General features: G+C 43.2%; 1 protein-coding gene across 1 annotated transcript in view; it reads right to left on the bottom strand.

Moving 5' to 3' along the window:
* Positions 1 to 367: 367 nt before the first annotated feature.
* Positions 368 to 24,174, bottom strand: part of EPDR1 (ependymin related 1) — a 24,636-nt gene continuing 829 nt past the window's right edge. The window contains exons 2-3 of the mRNA XM_088845574.1: positions 4,435 to 4,643; positions 368 to 3,857 (exon numbers count right to left, since the gene is read on the bottom strand). Of these exons, the coding sequence (XP_088701700.1) occupies positions 3,667 to 3,857; positions 4,435 to 4,643 (400 nt within the window). The 3' untranslated portion in view covers positions 368 to 3,666. The remainder of the gene's footprint in view (positions 3,858 to 4,434; positions 4,644 to 24,174) is intronic.

The raw sequence follows: 24,174 nt of genomic DNA, 5'->3' as shown, positions 1-24,174 counted from the left end.
ACCTTTTGTAACCAACCAACATTTAACTTCCTGTGCACCTTTATTCTGACCTTTGAAGAATTTTGTAAGTAAACTACTTAATAACTTACCAAATGTGTGGTCGTTTTCTATTCTAGGGTAGTGGGATACTTTGGAAGGAATTATTCAAACCAGGCATTTTTTAGTACAATAGAAAGGGCACGTTTTAAAGGCTATACAGCGTATATTTCCATACATACTTTCCTTTGCTACATGTTATGCAACATTAAGTATCTGATGGGTTCTCTCAACAAAGAGCGCTTTCCTCAAACTTGGGTCTGGGCTTCCAAGAATCCAGACAAATACAATCATCAGAAATCTGGGCAAAGGATAAGTGCAACCCTCTCCATGCTTTCACACGCACAGCTTTATTTATTTGGCAGGACAAAACTGAGAAATACATCCACGACTTGATTCCCTAGGTGAGAGTCTATATTGATCTTACCCAGCTCCCACTGCAACATTTTCAAAGGTGTTTGCACTATTCCAAGGTGTTTTATTCAAAGGTGCATAAAATAAACTCGCTAGATTGATTATTATGGCAAACTAAGAACAATTATCATCAAGAGACAGGAACCATCATCTCCCTAATCTACAATATCGTGGAGCAGTGGTGTATCATATGAAAACCATCACAAAAAAACTCAGTTCTATAGCTTTTAATCAAGATTCTTAGTACATTTTGCAACATTAATGAAGGGGAGATGTTTTCTGTCTTGACAGAATGTGCTATTTGTTCATTTAATTTCATTTCCCTTCTAATTTGTATACCGCCTTTCTATATTGCTACACACAAGGCGGTTCAAAAATACATTGGCCACATAGGTTACATACAAATAACAATAAACATAAACATTAACATTAACACATTGGCTCATGTATGAGGAAATTATTAGTAGTAGCATCTGAGAAATGATAAACATTTGAGTATGTTTATTACCCATCTGCTTTCAGCAAATACTACCTGAATTTATGTGTCAATAACTCTTGACAGATTATTATATATGCTGTGCTGCTTAAGTTGTTTAGGGCAGGCCACTAACTTGTAAAACTATTTCTGTATTACAGCCAATGCCAACCTGATGCCCCACAGTATGTTCTGGTCTATCCCTCCCATCACCCCCAGCTTCTTCTACCGCATTCTCCACGAAGATCTTCTCCACCTCCATAACCATTAGCCTTAGAAAACAGGCTTGCCCCTGCCACCGCCCATTATCACACTGCGACAGGACAGCCTTTTGGGCAAGTAGGCACAGCACACAGGAAAGGCAAACCCCAAGAGATGGCTTTTCACAAACCAAATTGACGGGGTGGGTGGGTATGTGTGGCCTCCAGCAGAAGGCTTTTCACAAGCCAGAAACAGAAGCCCCATACTGCAGGCTGGCAGTTCCTCACCCTTGTTTTATATGGTACCTGTTTCATCTCCCTCCTCTTCTACCGTCACAACCTCCTATCCGACTTTCTAGTACCACACCTTGGCCTTCTCACCTCCACCCAGAATTCTGCCACCAAAACCACCCGTCTCTTTTCACCTTCAGACCACGGGAGAGCCTTCCTGAAATCCTCATGGATCCGTCAAAAGGTCCCTTTCCTTACCGTAAAAGCCACCAACGTCGCTGTTCTCAGTTGCCTGAAGGTTTCCTGCTATCTCAAATAACTCTGCCCTTCCTCCTTGCTGCTTCTCACAGCTAAACCTCCCTCCTAGAACACTTATCTGTGCTTTTCTCCTCCTTCAAATCTTTCCCCAAAAACACCTGTGATGGCAAAGCCAAGTATGTGTGACCAAAGTAAGCGTATGCTTCCAATTACCCTCATCCACCATCTTTATCCCCTCTTTCCCCCGTTTCAAATTTTAGATTGCTAACTGCTTAGGCCGAGGGCCTGTCTTTGTTACTCCATAAAGTGCAATGGCGTTATATAGTAATACACACAAGCGTCATATTTAAAGGCACTGATAAGCACTCTCGTTTTGACCCTGTCTGATGCAAGAAACGGACCCTGTTCTCTCCCCTTCCACGACTTCAAGTCAGCGCATGACTAGGGTCCAGGGTTGCGCCTGAAGCCCCATTTCCAACCTTGATGTGTTGAGCAAAAGGAATGATAGGTGCTATGTGCCTGGGTGTCATGTGCATGCATTGCATTTCCTTCATGCTTCCAGTGAACATGCGGCGACTGGGAGGAAGGCACAGGAGGCATTGCCCAATCACACGCAGACTGAACACACAGAGGGAAGAGCTACAGAAGATCTACATCAGGGGTCAGCAAACTTTTTCAGCAGGGGGCCGGTCCACTCTCCCTCAGGCCTTATGGGGGGCCGGACTCTATTTTGAAAAAAATATACTGTATGAATGAATTCCTACGCCCCACAAATAACCCAGAGATGCATTTTAAATAAAAGGACACATTCTACTCATGTAAAAACACGCTGATTCCTGGACCGTCCACAGGCCGTATTTAGAAGGCAATTGGGCCGGATCCGACCCCCGGGCCTTAGTTTGCCTACCCATGATCTATGTTACCACTGATGGGTGTGTAGTTCTTATATGTATTAGAGGAGCTGCTTTCTTGACAAAAGATGGTCTTCTTTTCCTAGCCAGTAAGGGTAAATGACCCCCAATTTCATTGAGACGTCTAAAATAATACCGATGCTCAGCTTAGTCTGACTGCTGATCACACAGAGACCCCTGCAATTCCAAGAGTGCCCTTCACTGACTTATTTGCGCCATACTTTTTCAGACGAAAAGCAAATAAATGCCAACAAAATTAAAACAACCCTAAAAATAAAACAAAGCTAATGAATAGCAGCAGACTTCAGTGCAAGGGACTGTTGAACAGTTGAAGTTCGTTGGCAGAGGTTAACTACAAATAACTACAAAAAATACTATATATATATATATTCATTGGGTGCAGTGCACTTGAATCCTAAATATATCTAATGTTGCCAAATATATATTTCTGACAAGACGCCAGCTCTATAGGTTTTCAATGAGAGACTGTTAAACAAGTAAAGCAATCCCTTTTTGCATAAATTCAAAGGAACATTGCTTTAACAAAGCATATTTATTACGGGGTGCATAAAAGAGAAGGAAATCCCATCAGATCCCATGAAAGCAGTAGTAAGTAGAAGAACAGAGGCATCATTGTAGTATTCGTAGCCTCACACCAGTCACTTATTATATGAATATAATTCTTGATTCCCGCCCCAAAGCAAATTCATTTACTGTAACAACTTCCAAGACGTTAAGGAAATCTCTCTACATAATTGGTTAATGGTGGCATGTTATGGAAATGCCTTCTCTGCTACATGTCATAAAGTATGCTCACTTCTCCAAAACGAGCAAATGCACGTGATATTTTAATATGCTTTAAGAGCACAATGTGTCTCTTGGGAAGTATAAGCAACGGGTTCTTCCAACAAATGTAGTGGCTAAAACCAATGCTTCACTGGTAAGTGTAGAATATGAGGACAATATTAGAATGAGACTCTGGTGGAGAGATGGGTTTTCCCATTTTTTTCTAGTCAACAAGAGATCTCATTCCCAAAGCCCTCCATTCTGCAAAGTGCAACCACCATGTTAAGACATCAGCAGCTGAGGATTCATGATAACTATATTATATATGTTTGCATGTAGAAGCCAATTTCCATGATTAGCATTCATCGCTCATCTTGTTTGGTTGTGCTGTCTGGCAGGTGCTGGGAGGCGTGAATACAGATGGATCACTTATCCCAAGCTTTAGATCAAAGAATCGGGTGGAGGTTGTCACGCTGTAGTTCCTGGTATAGGTCTCCTGCACTGGGTAACAGTCTTTGACTGTATAAACGCCAACCCAGGTTTCAACTGTAACAAAGCACAAAGTATGAGTTTATATAGGGGAAGCATAGATAATTTTCAAGTTTTCATTATGCCAGCAAGAAGATGTCATTTTTTCCCCCAAATGAAGGGTTAATGCTACAATCGTCAAGCCCGTTTGGTCTGGAAATAAGTCCCATCAGTTTCTGTGGGATTGCTTTGCAGAAATCCTTGGGAGGACTGTGGTCCCAAAAGATACAGAGATTTGCTTTAAATTTAAGCTGTTTTTCAACTTAAAAGTCAATGCTAATTGAGCTCTTCTTGGATCTGCTGAGGATTATCCACTTAAATTGCTTAACCAGGTATAACCATGGACAACCAGAACCCTGGTTACATGCAGGTATTGGCGCTCAGAAATTCGGGTGTGCCCAAAAATGCTATCTTCTCATGGCTACTTACAACATATAAAATCATTTTAAACCATATCAAATGTCAAACAATACGCCAATAACAACAACAGCATATTTCCCTTCTGTGATCCATTTCCATCAGCTAACCCCTCTCTCTCTCTCTCAAAAAGAGAAAAGGTCCCTCCCAATTAATTCATTAACCAAAGTATGCTTACATTTCCTAGCTGGTTTTCTGTCAGACCATTCCTGTACCATAATTTGGTCGCCAGGTCCTCCAATGTAGTTCTGATCTTCGTAGGTTGAGTTGTCAGGAATATCATAAGGATCCCACGGCTCAGTCAAGGCAATCTTGGAACACAGCTTTGTCACTTGCTCAATCTGAAACATCACCGTGTCTTTATAGAGGTAGATATATTCAAAAAACCTGAAAGAAGCAGACCAAGAGCAAAGGTAATATCTGTGAATTCTTGGGTGTGCATCATTACGTGACAGATCGACCCCAGAGATTTAAATTGGCTCATGGGAGCCCTTAGGACTGTAGTTCTTGGGGGGCAAGGGATTTCAAATAGGAGAGTTTAAACACCGTGGGCAGACTACAATTCCAAGGCGTCTTGGGTAAACCCATGGACCAGCCAGATGGGAGGGGTTTAAATAATAAATTATTATAATTATGTATAATTGCTGCTTACTGCATTAATATTTGCATTTTCGTAAACTGCTCTGTGAGTTTCACCTGAAAAGAAGTACATAACTGTTTTCAATATATACATAACATTATCTGTTAATAATGCTTCCAAAAATACTCACAAGCAACTGGTGCCTAAACACACAGACTTCCTTTACTATTATAGACTGGCTAAAAATACATTTCTATTTCAAAGAAACAAAAAGTCTAGTTTTAATTGTATTAAGGAAGCAGGTGTGAGTAAAAATCAAGAATGACACATTTATTTTTCACCCAAGGACAAGGCCAAGAAATAATAGCAAGGGGGACAAGACCTGTAAATAATATTGGTTTAAAAATATAGCCTGTCACTGTTACATGCTCTCTCTTGGTCAGGAAAAGGTCAGTGAACCTACTGAGCGTGTTTAGATAACCCTAAGCAGATTTAAAGCACACTTTTATTATTTGCTAGATGACATGAATTCAAAAGCAAGTAAGGTAAAACCGAAAGAGCGAGACGTGCATTGCACAGATGCAATTTTAAGCCTAAATAGTAGCAGGAAACAAGAAGGAACTGTCAGTACAGTGGGGCATAATGAAGGAAAAGTTCAAAGACCTGCTCTTGGAATATCCAGTTGCAAAAACCCAGTATATTTTAAGACTGCTCTTTTGGCTACTTTTAAGTATCTCCTAATAAAGAAAATTGCCTCCCCACTCTAACAACCTGTATTTAGGCTGGGAGAAAATCAGAAAGAAAGAAAAGATTTGGAGTTCACTCTGATTCTTCTATCTTCTACTGTGCATCCTGAGTGCCCCTCTCTGTTCCATGGAAGTGCTCACAACGGCAGCTTTAAGAAATTTAGTTTCCTATGGCAGAACGCTTTCCACACATCATTTTATTGTGGTACAGTTGCTGTTTGAGCCAACATTCAAAAGAGTGCATTTGCAGTTGATTGCCTGCCCCTTTTGTAGCAGTCTGTATGGGGTTTTCCTTTCCACAAGAATGGAGGGTTGTTCTTGAACTGAGATAGGTTCTGAGGCTGGAGTCACATCCCTTACATGCCTCCGTGTTCCTTCAGTCCACAAATGTCTGAGTTATGAGCATGTCCATAGAAATAACACAGTGGTACCTTGGGACGCGGGTGGCGCTGTGGGTAAACGGTGGCGCTGTGGGTTAAACCACTGTGCTGCTTGGGCTTGTAATTGATGAAGACTGTATCACTTTGGGTGGCGCTGTGGGTTAAACCACAGAGCCTAGGGCTTGCCAATCAGAAGGTCGGCAGTTCGATTCCCCGTTACGGGGTGAGCTCCCGTTGTTCAGTCCCTGCTCCTGCCAACCTAGCAGTTCGAAAGCACGTCAAAGTGCAAGTAGAGAAATAGGTACAGCTCCAGCAGGAAGGTAAATGGCGTTTCCGTGCACTGCTCTGGCTTCACCAGAAGCCAGAGTCATGCTAGCTACATGACCCAGAAAAACTGTCTGAGGAAGCGGACAAACGCCGGCTCCCTCGGCCTTTAAAGCCAGATGAGCGCCGCAACCCCAGAGTCGTTCGTGACTGGACTTTATTGTCAAGGGTCCCTTTACCTTTACCTTTACCTTGGTACGCAAATGGCTTGGCTCCCAAACAAATCAGTTCCTGAACACCGCAAACCCAGAAGTGAGTGTTCCAGTTTGTGAATGTTTTCCGGAAGCCAAACGTCCAACGTGGCTTCCGATTGAGTGCAGGAAACTCCTGCAGCCAATCAGAAGCCGCGCCTTGGTTTTCGAAGTATGTTGGGAATCGAACGGACTCCCGGAATGGATTAAATTCGGGAACAAGGTACCCCTGCATTATTAATACTTAGTGTTCCATAATTCTAATCTTGTGGGAGCATAAGAGATGAGGAGAACTCTGCGTCCGCCCAAGTTATGGTGAACCTGGTTACTGTGCTGAAATGTCGTCTTCAGCTAAAGACTGCTATTGTGGGCAAAACTTGGACTCAGTGCCATTGCCTTCCCCTGCCACTCATCTCCTCTGAACTGGGCTTGCAAACTGGAAGGGAAATGGTGCATAACAGGCCACAAACTACACTCATCAACAGAGTACCCACATAAACCATGACTATGTTTGTGCACATGCCAGACAAATGAAAATACTGGTGATCCATTCCGGATCTTCCACAAATATCAGAATTTTTATGATAGAAGAAGCATTGTTCTCAATGCCCCTTCCACTATCTCCGTTCCTATCGTCATAGGTTGGCCGCACGTGTGCCTGTTTCAGCTCAGAGGCAGCCATATTCTCAGGTTCAAGAGAAAAGGATTGAAGCACAGCTGTTAGGCAACCATAGCACAGAATCCTCTAACTACCTTCAAGACAACTTAATAAGCAAGATAAATGGGGAAATGGAGAGTTGGGGAATTAAACAACCAGTCAAGTAGAGGAAATTGGGCTGTAGACAGAGCTACAGGGTGAGGAAAAGCAAGGGAGACCTCCATTGTCCAGTCCTACCCAACAAGGTACAGTCAAATCTGATACAGCTCTGTCAGAGAGTGCAACTCTAGAAAGCGTATTTTGAGCAAGTGAAGGTTGTTGAATACCAGATTTAATGGTTTTCATCCAGTGATACTTAACAGTTTTACTCATTTTTAGCAACTGTATATTTCTCATTCATGTGAAATACACTTCATGGTCCTGAGCTGCAGACTAGGTTTTCTGATAATCACCAATATTATTTTTCCGCCTCTGCCTAAAGAGTTGAGCACCTCTTTTGAGGTTTCTTTCTGACAGATACTACAGGAAAGGACATCTTTGTATCTTTCCCTTGAGCTCTTTTCGGAGAACCTGGCGCCTTTGGAATCCTTACTCCAGATTCAATTTCAGACACATTCCTCCTATCGCCCATATTTCCCACTTCAATCAAAAGACCGCAGGCAACCTTTAAGCATCTCACTCTAGGTCTTCCAACACCTGCTACTATTTACCGCCTCCAGTTCACCACCCTTTCTAGGGGGAGTTCAAAAATCTATATTTACTGTGTTCCCTCTCCAAATATAAGGCGAAGACTATTTACTATAATCCCACCCATCAAACCATCCTAAAGCAAAATGCAAATCTGAAGGCTAGGTGATCTGAATCAATTGGTTCAATCGATTTTGGATTATGCTCTTAGTAAACAGAGTTAAAAGTTAAGAGGGCCAGCAATAAGCTCAATCTATTTTTAAAAATCATGAAGAGTACAGCTCCCAATACACAGTGTGTCCCGAGCATAGCTTGGGGTGGCTAACTTAGGATTACCAGATGTCCCCAGTTCCGTCCCCAGAATGTCCCCTGATTTGCAAATCTGTCCCTGGGAAATGTGGCAGCGGCAGCCTCAGCAGCCCGGAGCCAGCCTGGTAGTGCAGTTCGCTCTGGCTGGCTTCAGGAGCTGCTCGCTGCTGTGGCGCCCACCATTTTTCCTCGCCAGAAGTTCCCATATGATGTGTGCATATGACTGCTGCTGCCGAAAAATGTGGTTTGGGGCTGGATAAGGCCCCCGAATCAGGGACGCGGGTGGCGCTGTGGGTAAAACCTCAGCGCCTAGGACTTGCCAATGGTTGGCGGTTCGAATCCCCGCGGCAGGGTGCGCTCCCGTCGTTCGGTCCCAGCGCCTGCCAACCTAGCAGTTCGAAAGCACCCCTAAGTGCAAGTAGATAAATAGGTACCGCTTACCAGCGGGAAGGTAAACGGCGTTCCGTGTGCTGCGCTGGCTCGCCAGATGCAGCTTGTCACGCTGGCCACGTGACCCGGAAGTGTCTGCGAAGTATTGGAAGACACAAGATTTACCCACTCGGGAAGAATGGCAGATGAAGTTGATGGACTATATGGAACTGGCGGAAATGACTGGCAGAATCCGAGACCAGGGAGAAGAGTTGGTGGAAGAAGACTGGAAAAAGTTTAAAGACTATTTACAGAAATACTGTAAAATTAATGAATGTTAGAAAAATGTTGGAATGAAGTTATATGGCTTTAGTAGAAATGTTATAAGGAAATAAGCATAAATAGATTAATAGAGAATTAAAGGGGAAAATAAGGTTAGAATGTGTTGTGATAATTATAGGATAGAAAACAGAGGAAGATGGAAAGGAATTGCTGAAACAATTAATAGAAGTGGAATACAAAAAGGGAGGTGTGAGGAGGTCGTGGAAATAAGTGAATGAAAGATAAGACATTGAAATTGTTTGATGTGTTTAATTGTTTTTGTTTTGTTAGTTTAATGTGTTAGTGTTATCTAGTGTTTTTGTATTGTATTGTATTGTATTGTTTTTGTAGTGTTTAAATTGTTGGAAAAGTAATAATTTTTTTTTTTTTTTTTAAAAGGAAGTGTCTGCGGACAGCGCTGGCTCCCGGCCTCTAGAGTGAGATGAGCGCACATCCCTAGAGTCTGGCAAGACTGGCCCGTACGGGCAGGGGTACCTTTACCTTAAGGCCCCCGAATCAGGGCTTAGCTATCCCTGGTGCAGATACTGATTTCCATCTCTAAGTTTTTATTTTAGAGAGAATAGTGTGGGTTTTTCATTTCAGATGAAACCTGCTTGCCCTGCAGCTTAGTAAGTAAGTAAGTAAGTAAGTAAGTAAATTTTTGTTTATACCCCACCCTCCCCAGCCAAGACTGGGCTCAGGGCGGCTAACATCAAATATCAAATACATTAAAACACAATCAAACAATTGATTAAAATACAGCTTAAAAATTAGAATCAGGATAAAATTAAATGACTGCCCACGAATTACAACCATAGGGGACGGGAACCTCAAGTATTCATCAGGGCAAGCTGTCCATGTTGGTCCCACATGAGCTGATAACAGGGCCAAAGAGGGAACTTAAAGGGTCCCATAAAGGGGGGGGGGGGAGAGAGAAAGAGGTTTGCTTCTGCTTTCTGGCTGAGACTAGAATCATAGAATCATAGAGTTGGAAGAGACCACAAGGGCCATCGAGTCCAACCCCCTGCCAAGCAGGAAACACCATCAGAGCACTCCTGACATATGGCTGTCAAGCCTCTGCTTAAAGACCTCCAAAGAAGGAGACTCCACCACACTCCTTGGCAGCCAATTCCACTGTCGAACAGCTCTTACTGTCAGGAAGTTCTTCCTCATGTTTAGGTGGAATCTTCTTTCTTGTAGTTTGGATCCATTGCTCCGTGTCCGCTTCTCTGGAGCAGCAGAAAACAACCTTTCTCCCTCCTCTATGTGACATCCTTTTATATATTTGAACATGGCTATCATATCACCCCTTAACCTCCTCTTCTCCAGGCTAAACATGCCCAGCTCTCTTAGCCGTTCCTCATAAGGCATCGTTTCCAGGCCTTTGACCATTTTGGTTGCCCTCCTCTGGACACGTTCCAGTTTGTCAGTGTCCTTCTTGAACTGTGGTGCCCAGAACTGGACACAGTACTCCAGGTGAGGTCTGACCAGAGCAGAATACAGTGGCACTATTACTTCCCTTGATCTAGATGCTATACTCCTATTGAGGCAGCCCAGAATTGCATTGGCTTTTTTAGCTGCCGCGTCACACTGTTGGCTCATGTCAAGTTTGTGGTCAACCAAGACTCCTAGATCCTTTTCACATGTACTGCTCTCAAGCCAGGTGTCATCCATCTTGTATTTGTGCCTCTCATTTTTTTTGCCCAAGTGCAATACTTTACATTTCTCCCTGTTAAAATTCATCTTGTTTGTTTTGGCCCAGTTCTCTAATCTGTCAAGGTCATTTTGAAGTGTGATCCTGTCCTCTGGGGTGTTAGCCACCCCTCCCAGTTTGGTGTCATCTGCAAATTTGATCAGGATGCCCTTGAGTCCATCATCCAAGTCGTTGATAAAGATGTTGAATAAGACCGGGCCCAAGACAGAACCCTGTGGCACCCCACTAGTCACTCTTCTCCAGGATGAAGAGGAACCATTGATGAGCACCCTTTGGGTTCGGTCAGTCAACCAGTTACAAATCCACTGAGTGGTAGCATAGTCAAGACCGCATTTTACCAGCTTCTTTACAAGAATATCATGGGGCACCTTGTCAAATGCCTTGCTGAAATCAAGGTAGGCTACATCCACTGCGTTCCCTTCATCTACCAGGCTTGTAATTCTGTCAAAAAACGAGATCAGGTTAGTCTGACATGACTTATTTTTCAGAAATCCATGCTGACTATTGGTGATCACAGCATTCCTTTCTAGGTGCTCACAGACTGTTTGCTTAATGATCTGCTCCAGAATCTTCCCTGGTATTGATGTCAGACTGACTGGGCGGTAATTATTTGGGTCCTCTCTTTTCCCCTTTTTGAAAATAGGGACAACATTTGCCCTCCTCCAGTCTGCCGGGACTTCGCCTGTTCTCCAGGAATTCTCAAAGATGACTGCCAGTGATTCTGAGATCACATCTGCCAGTTCTTTTAATACTCTTGGATGCAGTTCATCTGGCCCTGGAGACTTGAATACATCTAAACTAGCCAAGTATTCTTGTACGATCTCCTTAGTTATTCTGGGCTGTGTTTCCTCTGCTGAATCATTTGCTCCAAATTCTTCAGGTCGGGCATTGTTTTCTTTATCAGAGAAGACTGAGGCAAAGAAGGCATTGAGGAGTTCAGCCCTTTCTGTGTCCCCTGTTTGCATTTCACCATCTTCTCCTCTGAGTGACCCCACTGTTTCTTTGTTCTTCCTTTTGCTACGAACATACCCATAAAAGCCTTTTTTGTTGCTTTTAACCTCTCTAGCAAGCCTGAGTTCATTCTGTGCTTTAGCTTTTCTGACTTTGTGTCTACATGTGCTGGCTATTTGTTTGAATTCCTCTTTGGTGGTTTCCCCCCTTTTCCATTTTTTGTACACATCCTTTTTTAATCTTAACTCAGTTAAAAGTTCTTTAGATAGCCACCCTGGCTTCTTTAGGCACCTTCCATGTTTCCGTCTCATTGGTATTGCCTGACGTTGTGCTTTTACTATCTCCCTCTTAACAAACTCCCAGCCATCATGAACTCCCTTTCCTTTTAGTATTACTGTCCATGGGATCTCACCCAGCACTTCCCTAAGTTTTATGAAGTTGGCTTTCTTAAAGTCAAGAAATTGAGTCCTAGTATGCTTGGCTGCTCCTTTCCGCTGTATAGTAAACTTCAGAAGAGCATGATCACTCGCACCTAATGATCCTTCCACTTCTACCCCACTAACCAGGTCATCAACATTGGTTAGGACCAGATCTAAAATGGCTGTTCCTCTTGTTGCTTCTCCCACTTTCTGGACAATGAAGTTGTCTGCAAGGCCAGTGAGGAATCTGTTTGACCTTATGCTCTTGGCTGAGTTTGACATCCAACAAATATCCGGGTAATTGAAGTCCCCCATTACTACTATCTCCCTTCCTTCTGCATGCTTGGCCATCTGTTCCAGGAAGGCATCATCTATGTCCTCCGTTTGGCTTGGGGATCTATAGTAAACTCCCACAATGAGGTCACTGTTATTCTTCTCTCCCTTAATTTTGACCCAAATGCTCTCACTTTGGCTTTGAGGTTCTAAATCTTGGATCTCTTCACAGGTATACACATCCCTGACATATAACGCCACTCCTCCTCCTTTCTTGTCTGGTCTGTTTCTCTGAAATAGATTGTATCCCCCCATTATTACATTCCAATCGTGGGACTTATCCCACCAGGTTTCAGTGATGCCTATTATGTCATATTTAGATTGCTGTTCCAAGAGCTCAAGCTCATCTTGTTTATTTCCCATGCTTTGCGCATTAGTGTACAGACATTGAAGTCCATTAATCATTCCCCCGTGTCTCTTATTTAAGGATTTTTTCCTCCCACCACTAGGTCTGCGTGCTGTTTGCTCCATTTGGTCTATGACATTTGGATGATCATCTTCATCAATTGATAGACTCCTACCTTCAGGAGCACTGTCTCCCTCCCCCACATTAGTCAGTTTAAAGCCCTCCTGATGAGGTTTCTGAGATTTTTGGCAAAAACATTTCTCCCAACCGTTGTGAGGTGCAGCCCATCGCTTGCCAGAAGTCCATCTTCAAGAAACTGCAGTCCGTGATGTAAGAATCCAAACCGTTCCTGTTTACACCATTTGCGAAGCCAGCTGTTCACTTCCACTATTTTTCCCTCTCTCCCTGGGCCACGTCGTTCAACTGGGAGGACAGATGAGATGACAATTTGTGCATTTAATTGCTTCAATTTCCTGACTAGCGGCACCTCTCTGAAAGGCAAGCAAGTGGTAACTTTCAGAAATAAGCATCTTTCTTTCTTTTTACCTCCAGAAAGGGGGGGTGTACAAATCCATCGCATATTTGAAAGTTGTCTTTTGTGAGATACTTCCCACGCATAGAAAACTATTGTGTCAAGAAGGCTAGCCAGAAATCTCGACAGAGATTTCTACAGAGGCTGCTACACGTGATTCCCCCACATGCCCCTGATTGTTACCATAAAGCACCAATGCTGCAGCAAGCAAAGGCTCTAGCAGCTCAGCCAGCTGCTTGTGGCTGGAAAGCCAGACAGGATGTTTGTGACTGTTGCCATGGGAACAAAGGGGCAGTCCATTCTGTACTGAGCACCGGATGTTAGCTCAGTGTGTGTGTGTCATCTGACCTGTACTGGAAGTACAGGGGAGGAGTGTGTGACTCTTCTGATGGAGTCTGAAGGGAACAGTCACATTTCTATGTACTGTTGAATGACAGGAATAAAACATGTAGAGAGGACTCCTGTCTGTCTCATTTCCCCTCCCTGGGAGAATGCAGGGAGGGAGGAAGCAGAGGGTGTGTCCTGCTCACGTTTGAGGAGGATCGCCGGGTTTGTTTACCTAGCCTGCCGGGGGTCGCAGACGGACGGTAAACAACAGTATCTCGCTCAATTGCCTCGGGGGAGGCCAGGTACCTCTGCCTGTTGAGCTGAAGATACTGACATATGGCAGCCTTCGGATGGTTGCGATTCATCGGACATCTGCATGAGAGGCTGGTGGATTGTCCTCCTCTGCTCCAAGGGAGAAGGCAAGCGTCTGAAGGAAGCCAGAGGCTCAATAGACAGCTGGTGGAAAGAAGAGGTGTTTTCCAGAGCAACAAAGTTCAAGGTATGCTGCATTTCGGGCTAAAAGTGTGAATGCAGTTGGATTAATTCACTGCTTCACGGGGAGCTGCGTCTTGGAAAAATACAGCTCCGGGAGAAGAGGCCTGCATTCCACAAATTCTTGTGGTTGATAAACTGTCCTATTGAAATGCATTGTTGCTAAGTAACGGAAAGTTACTGGCAGAGGGGCTGGACTGTGAGCCTGGGAAAGCGAAACAAAATCAGAGAATGTTTCGGCTACAAGTTTACGTGCCCTTGGAAGGGACTTTTCATAGCAGCCAGAGTTTAGCTGCCAGGTGCAAAGACCGTAAACAACAAGCAGTTTGCCTGCGTGAGAAAGAAAAAAACAACTGTTGGATTTTACAGTTTGTTTGACAGTGTGAGCTGGAGGCTTGGCTTCAAGATGGATGCCAAGAAAGGGGGAGGTTTGCCTTGCCCACCTCCCTTAACCAATGACAATTATTCATCTTGGTCTGTAAAGATGAAGGCCCTGCTGCAGAATCAGAGGCTTTTTGATGTAATTGAAAACCCCATCCCTGCAGCACCAACCAGAGGTTGGGAGTCACAGAATGTAAGGGCCAGGACTGCTATAATTCTGTGTGTCTCAGATGATCAGTTGGTGCATGTTCAGCATTTAGAAAATGCGAAAGAGATATGGGACACGCTGCGTACAACGCATCAGAGAGATGCTGGTTCTTCAGCGTTGCTGTATTTTGAGAAATTGACCAATCTGAGACTTGCGCCTGATGGAGATGTTCAAGCGCACCTGACAGAAATGAAGTTTCTGCGTCAACAGATGGTGGAACGCAATTTTCGTCTTCAGGAGGAAGTGTTTTGCTTCATGATGATAAACAGCCTTAGCCGCACCTACAAGGTTGTTGCCAGTCAGCTTGGTTCCCTACCGGCCGCGCAGCTGACCGCGGAGAGAGTTTGTGCTGTGGTCCTGAATGAACACGACAGACTTGCTGCACTGGAAGAAAAAGACAGGGGGAGGGAAGAACAGAGTTCTAATTCCCCCACTGATGATGCTACTGGGAAGCATGGAGTAGCATTGAGTGCTGTCCGATGCTACAATTGTGGACAGACTGGGCATCTACAGCGAAACTGTAAGAAGCCGCGCCAGTCAAGAGGAGCAAAGAGCAGCTCTACGAAGCCTGAGGCGTCAGGCAAAAGCCGTACCAAGTGCCAGGTGAAACCTGCAAAGGCTATGATGGCGAAAGGAACCACGCCAGATGTTGGGAACTCGTTCATAATTGACACGGGCTCAACGGTTCATATGTGCCCGCACAGAGGACTATTTTCGACGTTGAAGAAGCAAAGCTTCACTGTGAAACAGGCCAACGGTCAGGAGTTGGAAGCAACCGGAATTGGGACTGTGTATCTTGAGAGTCTGAACTTGACAATAAGTGATGTTTACCTGGTTCCAGAACTGAGATTTAATCTGCTGAGCGTGTCGCAGATTGCAAATAAAGGACTGAAATTGTCCTATGATGCTAAAAGCTGCAAGATCTACAAAGATGGAGAACTGTTTCTTACTGCCAAAGAGAAAGATGGACTGTATTTGTTGACTTTTGATCAAAGTGATTACATGAAATGTAATTCTTCTGTTTCTAACGAAATCTCTCTTGCAGGTGTGACCAGTGTGAGCACCAGGAAGGTGACGAAGAAGGTTGACAGAGCATTTCAGCGGGTGTATGCTGATGTGATTGGTCCTCTAGAACCATCTAGAGGCAGTGCAAAGTATTACCTTTTGTGTGTGGATTGTTTCACTAATTATTCTTGGGTTTATATGATGGAGAAACCACAAGAAACTTTAGAAAAGTTTCAGGAGTTTTGTGACAAGGTTAAAAGTATGCATGATGCTAACATTGATTGTCTTTTCACAGATGAGAAGCAAGTTTTTCTGTTACAGAAGTTTCAGAAGTTCCTGGATGGAAAAGGGATAGACCACAAAGTTGCAGTCTCGCAAGAAGCGTGGAACAGGGGGGTCTGTGTTAGAGTGAACAAAGAATTGCAAAAGGGGATGAATGCGCAATTGCTGAGTTCACATTTGCCACATGAATATTGGGCGGAGTCTCTAGCGTCCTATCTTCATGTGTGGTTGAGAAAAGTCTCAACAGAGTTGGGATGTTCTCCTTTTGAGAAGCTGTTCAATAGAAAACCTTCTGTTGCCTACTTTAAGGTTTTCGGGTCTCATGTGAGAACAGAAGCTCCAGGTGGTGTAAAGAATGCCAGAGGCATTTTTGTGGAATATGAAAAGGGTCTCTACAGAGTAATTTTGTCTGAATCTGGTCAGGTGATTCTCACAAAGTTCCTAGAGAGTGCTCCAAAGCAAGAGCGGATAGTACAGACATTTCCCACAGGAAACGATTCTGATGATGATGATGATGATGAGTTTGATCTTATTGAGTTCAGTAGTACTGATGATGACAGCGATAGCTCAGACAGCTCAGTTGTCACAGTCATTGAGAGGAAATCTCACATAATGACTAGACCCTCAGAAGAGGAGGATGAACCATTGATTAAGCTTAGTACTGGTTCTCCAGAGAGTCCAAAGGTTGAACCAGTGAGCACAGAGGATCAGAACCTCTTACGTAAGTCTGAGAGAGCAACGAAGGGTGTACCACCCAAGAGGTATTCAAAGGAGTTTGCTAACCTTGCATATGTTGCTGTTGTAAACGACCAAGGACAGATTGAAGCTGTGTCTGAGTCAGAGACAAAGGCACAACAGAGAGTTGTTAACCGAGGTAATGCGAAGTCACACAACCAGAGAGGTACATTGGTTAAACCAGTGGCGGGTAGTTCCAAGGGTGGAACTGAAACAACAGGGGAATGTTATAAATATAACAACTGTTTGTTTTCTTCTCTGGATGACGCTTTGCTCGCAGCACACATTGATACTTTAGGGGGAGTATGTTACCATAAAGCACCAATGCTGCAGCAAGCAAAGGCTCTAGCAGCTCAGCCAGCTGCTTGTGGCTGGAAAGCCAGACAGGATGTTTGTGACTGTTGCCATGGGAACAAAGGGGCAGTCCATTCTGTACTGAGCACCGGATGTTAGCTCAGTGTGTGTGTGTCATCTGACCTGTACTGGAAGTACAGGGGAGGAGTGTGTGACTCTTCTGATGGAGTCTGAAGGGAACAGTCACATTTCTATGTACTGTTGAATGACAGGAATAAAACATGTAGAGAGGACTCCTGTCTGTCTCATTTCCCCTCCCTGGGAGAATGCAGGGAGGGAGGAAGCAGAGGGTGTGTCCTGCTCACGTTTGAGGAGGATCGCCGGGTTTGTTTACCTAGCCTGCCGGGGGTCGCAGACGGACGGTAAACAACAGTATCTCGCTCAATTGCCTCGGGGGAGGCCAGGTACCTCTGCCTGTTGAGCTGAAGATACTGACTAAGATGTGTGACTAAGATATCCTGAGAGAGCAGTACAATGTGATATTTCTTTCACCTTGTAGACCAGCCCTTTCCCCATACATTATACAGACCTGAATATTGTTACTTGGACATCATCCGAGGATACCAGAAAGTTACTTGTTGTAAAATAAACACATTGTCCTATAATGCAGTTACCCCGAGTGTCACACTGCTTCAACGACTGGTAACCAACAGTTACACCTCCCCAGAGCCAATTTATATGATCAGGAGAATCGATGAAGACTGTATCACTTCAGAATGCGGGTGGCGCTGTGGTCTAAACCACTGAGCCTAGGGCTTGCCGATCAGAAGGTCGGTGGTTCGAATCCCCACAACGGGGTGAGCTCCCGTTGCTCGGTCCCAGCTCCTGCCAACCTAGCAGTTCGAAAGCACGTCAAAGTGCAAGTAGATAAATAGGTACCACCCCAGCGGGAAGGTAAACGGCGTTTCCATGCGCTGCTCTGGTTCGCCAGAAGCGGCTTAGTCATGCTGGCCACATGACCCGGAAGCTGTATGCCGGCTCTCTCAGCCAATAAAGCGAGATGAGCGCCGCAACCCCAGAGTCCGTGACTGGACCTAATGGCCAGGGGTCCCTTTACCTTTACCTTTTACTGTATCACTTCAGGCTGCAGATAGAGCTCTGTATATTTGAACAACCCACCTCACAGACAAAAGAAAGAGCTCTGTATATTTGAACAACCCACCTCACAGACAAAAGAAACTGCACTTCAGACCTATAGAGGAAGACAAGGAAGGGAGAGGCTGAACCCTTCTCCCCTACATACTGGTTTTCAATGTGAAGGAAATGGGAGAGCATTCAAACATGCAACTCTACCTACAGCTTGGTAATCTTTTCCATGATTCTGCTGATTGTATAAACTGTCCCTTGGAGCTAAAGAATAAGGTTTTATTCAACTGCCAAACAGTTTTAAACAGTTGGGTTCTCTCAATTCTGCACTAGCGGGGATGCTAGCATTCCATTTCCTGCTCTTTCATAGTCCTTGCCACAAACCAATTCATGTATCTCTACCAGATTATGTGCCAAGCCAAATTGACTGATGTTGGAGAAAGCAGTGCCAGAGAGCTGGCAGATCTTCCATTAAACTGTGCAGAGTTCGTCCCATCCTTGAGTGCTTAGCTGGACAATGGCCACAATGACTCAACATCTCCCAAGATCAGAGTTTTCCAGAACTGACTAGTATAATGATCAATAACACTACTCTTACCAAGTTACTTTCTTTTTTTAAAAAAAAAAAATATTTATTAAGGTTTAGAATAAAAATAGATATAACAAACAATGTAACATATGTCTTAACATAATTTCACATTATTCTTTGGACTTCCTCACATCTCCCGCTCCCACTTTCATCATTATAACTTTTTGCCAGCAATTTATCATCTTATTTGCATTCTTATGTCCCATCTGCATATTTATAATCTTGTAATTCTCAAAAAAGTTTGTATTTTCTCAATCTCACTTATTATCTTAAATCATCTAATTTAGTGGTGCTCAATTGTTTATGATCTAGCATCCTGCTTAACATTCACTCAAATTACAATATTTTTGTAAATAAATCTTGAATTTCTTCCAGTCCTCCTCCATCTTCTCCTCTCCCAGGTCACGGATTCTGCCGGTCATCTCGGCCAGTTCCATATAGTCTATCAGTTGCATCTGCCATTCTTCCAGTGTGGGTAAATCTTGAGCTTTCCAGTGCTTTGCGAGAAGTATTCTTGCTGCTGTTGTTGCATACATAAAAAATGTCCAGTCCTTCTTTACCACCCCTTTGCCGACAATACCCAAAAGAAAGGCCTCTGGTTTCTTTGTGAAGGTATACTTAAATACCTTTTTCAGTTCATTATAAATCATTTCCCAGAACGCCTTCACTTTAGGGCAGGTCCACCAGAGGTGGAAGAATGTTCCTTCACTCTCTTTACATTTCCAACACTTATTATCAGACAGGTGGTATATTTTTGCAAGTTTGACTGGGGTCATATACCATCTATATATCATTTTCATTACATTTTCTTTCAAAGCATTGCATGCAGTAAAATTCAGCCCAGTACTCCACAACCTTTCCCAGTCCTCAAACATGATATTATACCCAATGTCCTGCGCCCACCTTATCATAGCCGATTTAACCATTTCATCTTGTGTATTCCATTTTAACAGCAAGTTATACATCCTTGAAAGTACCTTAGACTTTGGTTCTAACAGTTCTGTTTCTAGTTTCGATTTCTCCACCTGGAACCCTAGTTTCTTGTCATTTTTAAAAACTTCTTTAATCTGAGCGTAATGTAACCAGTCTCGCACTTTATCCTTCATTTTCTCCAAACTCTGCAATTTCCAGTTGTCTCCATCTTTTTCTAGTATTTCCCAATATTTTGGCCATTTAGCCTCCATATTGGGTCTTTTTCGGGCCTTAGCTTCCAAAGGTGAAAGCCACCTTGGAGTTTTATTTTCCAGCAAGTCTTTATATTTTATCCAGACATTAAACAGTGATTTTCTGACAATATGGTTCTTAAAGGCCTTATTGACTTTAACCTTGTCGTACCATAAGTATGCATGCCATCCAAAAGTATTGTTAAACCCTTCCAAATCCAACACGTCAGTGTCTTCAAGAAGTAGCCAGTCTTTTAGCCAGCAGAACGCTGCGGCCTCATAGTACAGCTTTAGATCTGGCAGGGCAAAGCCCCCTCTTTCTTTCGCATCAGTTAATATCTTAAACTTAATTCTGGGCTTTTTGCCCTGCCAGACAAACTTAGAAATATCTCTCTGCCACTTCTGAAAGCACTCCGTCTTATCCAAAACCTGAAGTGTTTGAAACAAAAACAACATCTTTGGCAATACATTCATCTTGATAGCAGCAATTCGGCCTAACAAAGAAAGTTTCAATTTTGTCCAACTGTCTAAATCTCTCTTAATTTCTGTCCAACACTTTTCATAGTTGTCCTTAAATAGGCTTAGATTTTTTGCTGTTATGTTTACCCCTAGGTACTTTACTTTTTTAACCACATTTAGTTCTGTCTCTTTCTGAAACCGTTCTGACTCTGTGTCTGTCAATTTTCCCCCAAAACCTTAGTTTTCTGTTTATTTAATTTAAATCCCGCCACCCGACCAAAGTCATGAATCAGTTGTAATGCTCTTTTTGTACTAGACTCTGGCTCCTGCAGGGTCAAAACCAGGTCATCTGCAAAAGCTTTTAGTTTATATTGTTTCTGTCCGACCTGAATTCCTTCCACCAACCGGTCCCCTCTGATCATATTCAATAGCACTTCCAGAACCGAAATAAATAACAAAGGGGAAATAGGGCAGCCTTGTCGTGTTCCTTTTTCAATTTTAAACTCTTCTGTAACCACATTGTTAACTATCAGTTTAGCTTTCTGCTCTGAATATATCGCCTCAATCCCATTCTCAAAACCCCGTCCCACTCCCATTTCTTTTAAATTTCCCTTCATAAATTTCCAGGAAATGTTGTCAAAGGCCTTCTCCGCGTCTATAAAAATTAAGACTGCTTTTGTGTTTATATCTGTTTGCAAAAGTTCCAGAATGTCAATAATGTTCCTTGTATTAGCAAACAAATGTCTACCTGGGAGAAAGCCTGCCTGGTCCTTGTGAATTACTTCATTTAAAACTTTTTTAAGTCTACTTGCCAAAATGTCTGCAAATATTTTGTAATCCACATTTAAAAGAGAGATGGGACGATAGTTCTTAAGTTGTGTCTTTTCAGCTTCCGACTTTGGTATCAATGTGATAAACGCTTCCTTCCACGACTCCGGCGCCCTCTTCCCCTCCATAATTTCGTTGCTGACCTCCATCAAAGGTTGTATCAAGTAATCTTTTAGTGTCTTATAGTATTACCAAGTTACTTTCCCCCCACCCCTTCCCAAACTGGTGAATTGAATCTACCACCCACCTTTCAATCATTGTTTGCAAAGGTCAAGAAGGAAGTTATGCCATCAGTTCACTTCACTTCAATTCCCCCCTTGGTTTCCCCACCATTCTGGGCCTCCAACGATGGAGCCTCGTTGTTACAAGTTAGAAGTAACTAACCTCTAGCAACCATACTACAGATCTACATTTGGGAACCTGGTGCAAGTCGAAAGAGAGCCAATCAGCTGCTCTTGAATCATCTATTTCATTCTTGGATTGGTGTGAACCAGACATGTTCAACTGGTCGACCACGATTGACAGGTAGATCCCCTTTGATCCTGGTTGATCGCGGGATCCTGATCAATCGTAGGATTAAAAAAACTGGGGAATGAATGTTTCCGCGCCCCCCGCCCCCCTCACTCTGTCCCTCCGTCGCATCAAGTGGGCAGCATTAGGCGTTTTCTCTTGGCGTTTGGGAATATCATGAGTGTTTTTAGCACTGGATACATTAGTTAGTGGAGCAACAACTCTCAAATCTCAGCAACTCTGGTCAATCCTCAATGACAATGGGTAGATCACTGTCAGTTTTGTTATACTGGAAGTAGATCCCAGTCTCCTGGGAGTTGGACGGGCCTGGTGTAAACAATAGTGCACTGTCTCTAGTAAGCAGAGGTGGGTGGTGTTCACACTTCTGCAGACAAATATTGTGATCCCTGGATAACTCTCAAGAGTAAGCAGTTGAAACTGGTAGGAATTGCTACTAGTATGGTCTTCTTCTTGATAGCTACCCAGAGGCAAAAACCGCTGAATGACAATTGAGCAAACAATATTTCAGATGTAAGAATGGCAGATAAAGTTGATGGACTACATGGAACTGGCGGAAATGACTGGCAGAATCCGAGACCAGGGAGAAGAGTCGGTGGAAGAAGATTGGAAAAAGTTTAAAGACTATCTACAGAAATATTGTAAAATTAATGAATGCTAGAAAAATGTTGGAATGAAGTTATATGGCGTTAGTAGAAATATTATAAGGAATTAAGTACAGATAGGTTAATAGAGCATTAAAGGAAAAAATAAGGTTAGAATGAGTTAAGATAATTATAGGATAGAAAACAGAGGAAGATGGAAAGGAATTGCTGAAATAATTAACAGAAGTGGAATACAAAAAGGGAGGTGTGAGGAGGTCGTGGAAATAAGTAAATGAAAGATGGGATAATGAAATTGTTTGATTTATCTTAATGTCTTTGTCTTGTTTTGTTAATTTGATGTGTTGTATTGTATTGTTTGTTTTTTTTCTCTTTTTAGTGTTTAAGTTTTTGGAAAAATAATAAATATTATTTTAAAAACAAAACAAAACAATATTTCAGATGTAATCCTAGGTGGCTGAAGTTAATGTGACGTTTTCTGAACCAGAACTGTATACCTGAAGGAGCATCTCCACCCCCATCATTCTGCCTGGACACTGAGGTCCTGCTCCGAGGGCCTTCTGGCGGTTCCCTCACTGTGAGAAGTGAGGTTACAGGGACCCAGGCAGAGGGCCTTCTCGGTGGTGGCGCCCACCCTGTGGAACGCCCTCCCATCAGATGTCAAGGAAATAAACAACTATCTGACTTTTAGAAGACATCTGAAGGTAGCCCTGTTTAGGGAAGTTTGTAATATTTGATGTTTTATTCTGTTTTAATCAGTTGGGAGCCGCCCAGAGTGGCTGGGGAAACCCAGCCGGATGGGCGGGGTATAAATAATAAATTATTATTATTATTATTAACTGTAATTTTAATAGAGGAGAAACTATTTGCACCTTTTATAACACATCCTTAAACTTAAGAAACTTAAGAGACACCTGCTCACACACTGTTTTGAGAGGTACCTTCTGCTCTCCAGACATTTGCTGTTATATTTTCACTCTGCCATATGGTGCTTCCTTATCAGATCTGAAGGAAGACTGACACAAGTATGCTGGCCGCTTGTAGCTGTGGAGGCCTGGGAGGGAGCGTGGGGGGAGAAGGCTAATCCTAGCCCTGACCCTTCCTGCTTCTGACCAGCCCATCACATTCTCAAATCACCAAGTGCAACATACAGCAGTTAATTATTCCATGAAATTTAATTATGGAATTTTTTTTTTAATAACACTCTGCTTCTAAATCTGATTTACTGTGAATTGCTTTGAGAACCGTTATTGTTGGAAAGCAGTATATAAATATTGTGAAACAAACTGCTTTGAGTAGCAGAGAAATTTGCTAAATGTCAGAGTCATATATTAATAAGTGTGATGTGATTGGATGAACTCAGTTTCGCATCCGATGCATCTCTGAGTATCTGTTAAATTATCAGAAAAATGTTCTGAATGGAAGAACTGTAGAAGGAAAAACATGTGGGGAAGGAAGACAAGTAATATCTTTCAGATTACACTGCAAGAACGACAGGCCTCTTCCTTGCTTGCTCCCTAGGGTACCAAAGATACAAACTCAGAAGGGGGGAAATGGGTTGGTTAATATTTTAATGGCTGACTCTCTCTGTTGACTCTATCTCTACAATAGGTGGACTATTGTGGTTCTGGTCAAAAGTAATGACACAAATATCTGTCACCATCATAAATCCATACATAGCCAAAATGGAACCATCCAGGCAGAGGCTTGCGGGAATCCCTAAGTTTGCAAAAAATAGGCTTTGCATGGGAGAATTGGGAGAGATCTAAGCGGGGTTGCGGGTAACTAAAGAAAAAGCCGAAAAAGTGTAGAGTCTTTCCAGTCACTTAGATCTCTACTGAGTGCATAGGTAAGGGTTGATGAAATGGAGTGTCCTGGAAAGGGGGCGTGGGTGGCTGGAATCCAAAACAGAAGAAAAACACGCGCGCGCGATTTGCTGCAAACTGCGTTTGTCAACAGCCGGTTCCACACCCTGCAAGATCTCAGCTACCCGTCACTGAAAACACCGCCTGCGTTTCG

Source organism: Podarcis pityusensis, assembly GCF_964106645.2.
Source record: "Podarcis pityusensis genome assembly, chromosome: 12".
Taxonomy (NCBI): Eukaryota; Metazoa; Chordata; class Lepidosauria; order Squamata; family Lacertidae; genus Podarcis; species Podarcis pityusensis.
This window is presented reverse-complemented; position numbering and strand designations above follow the sequence as displayed.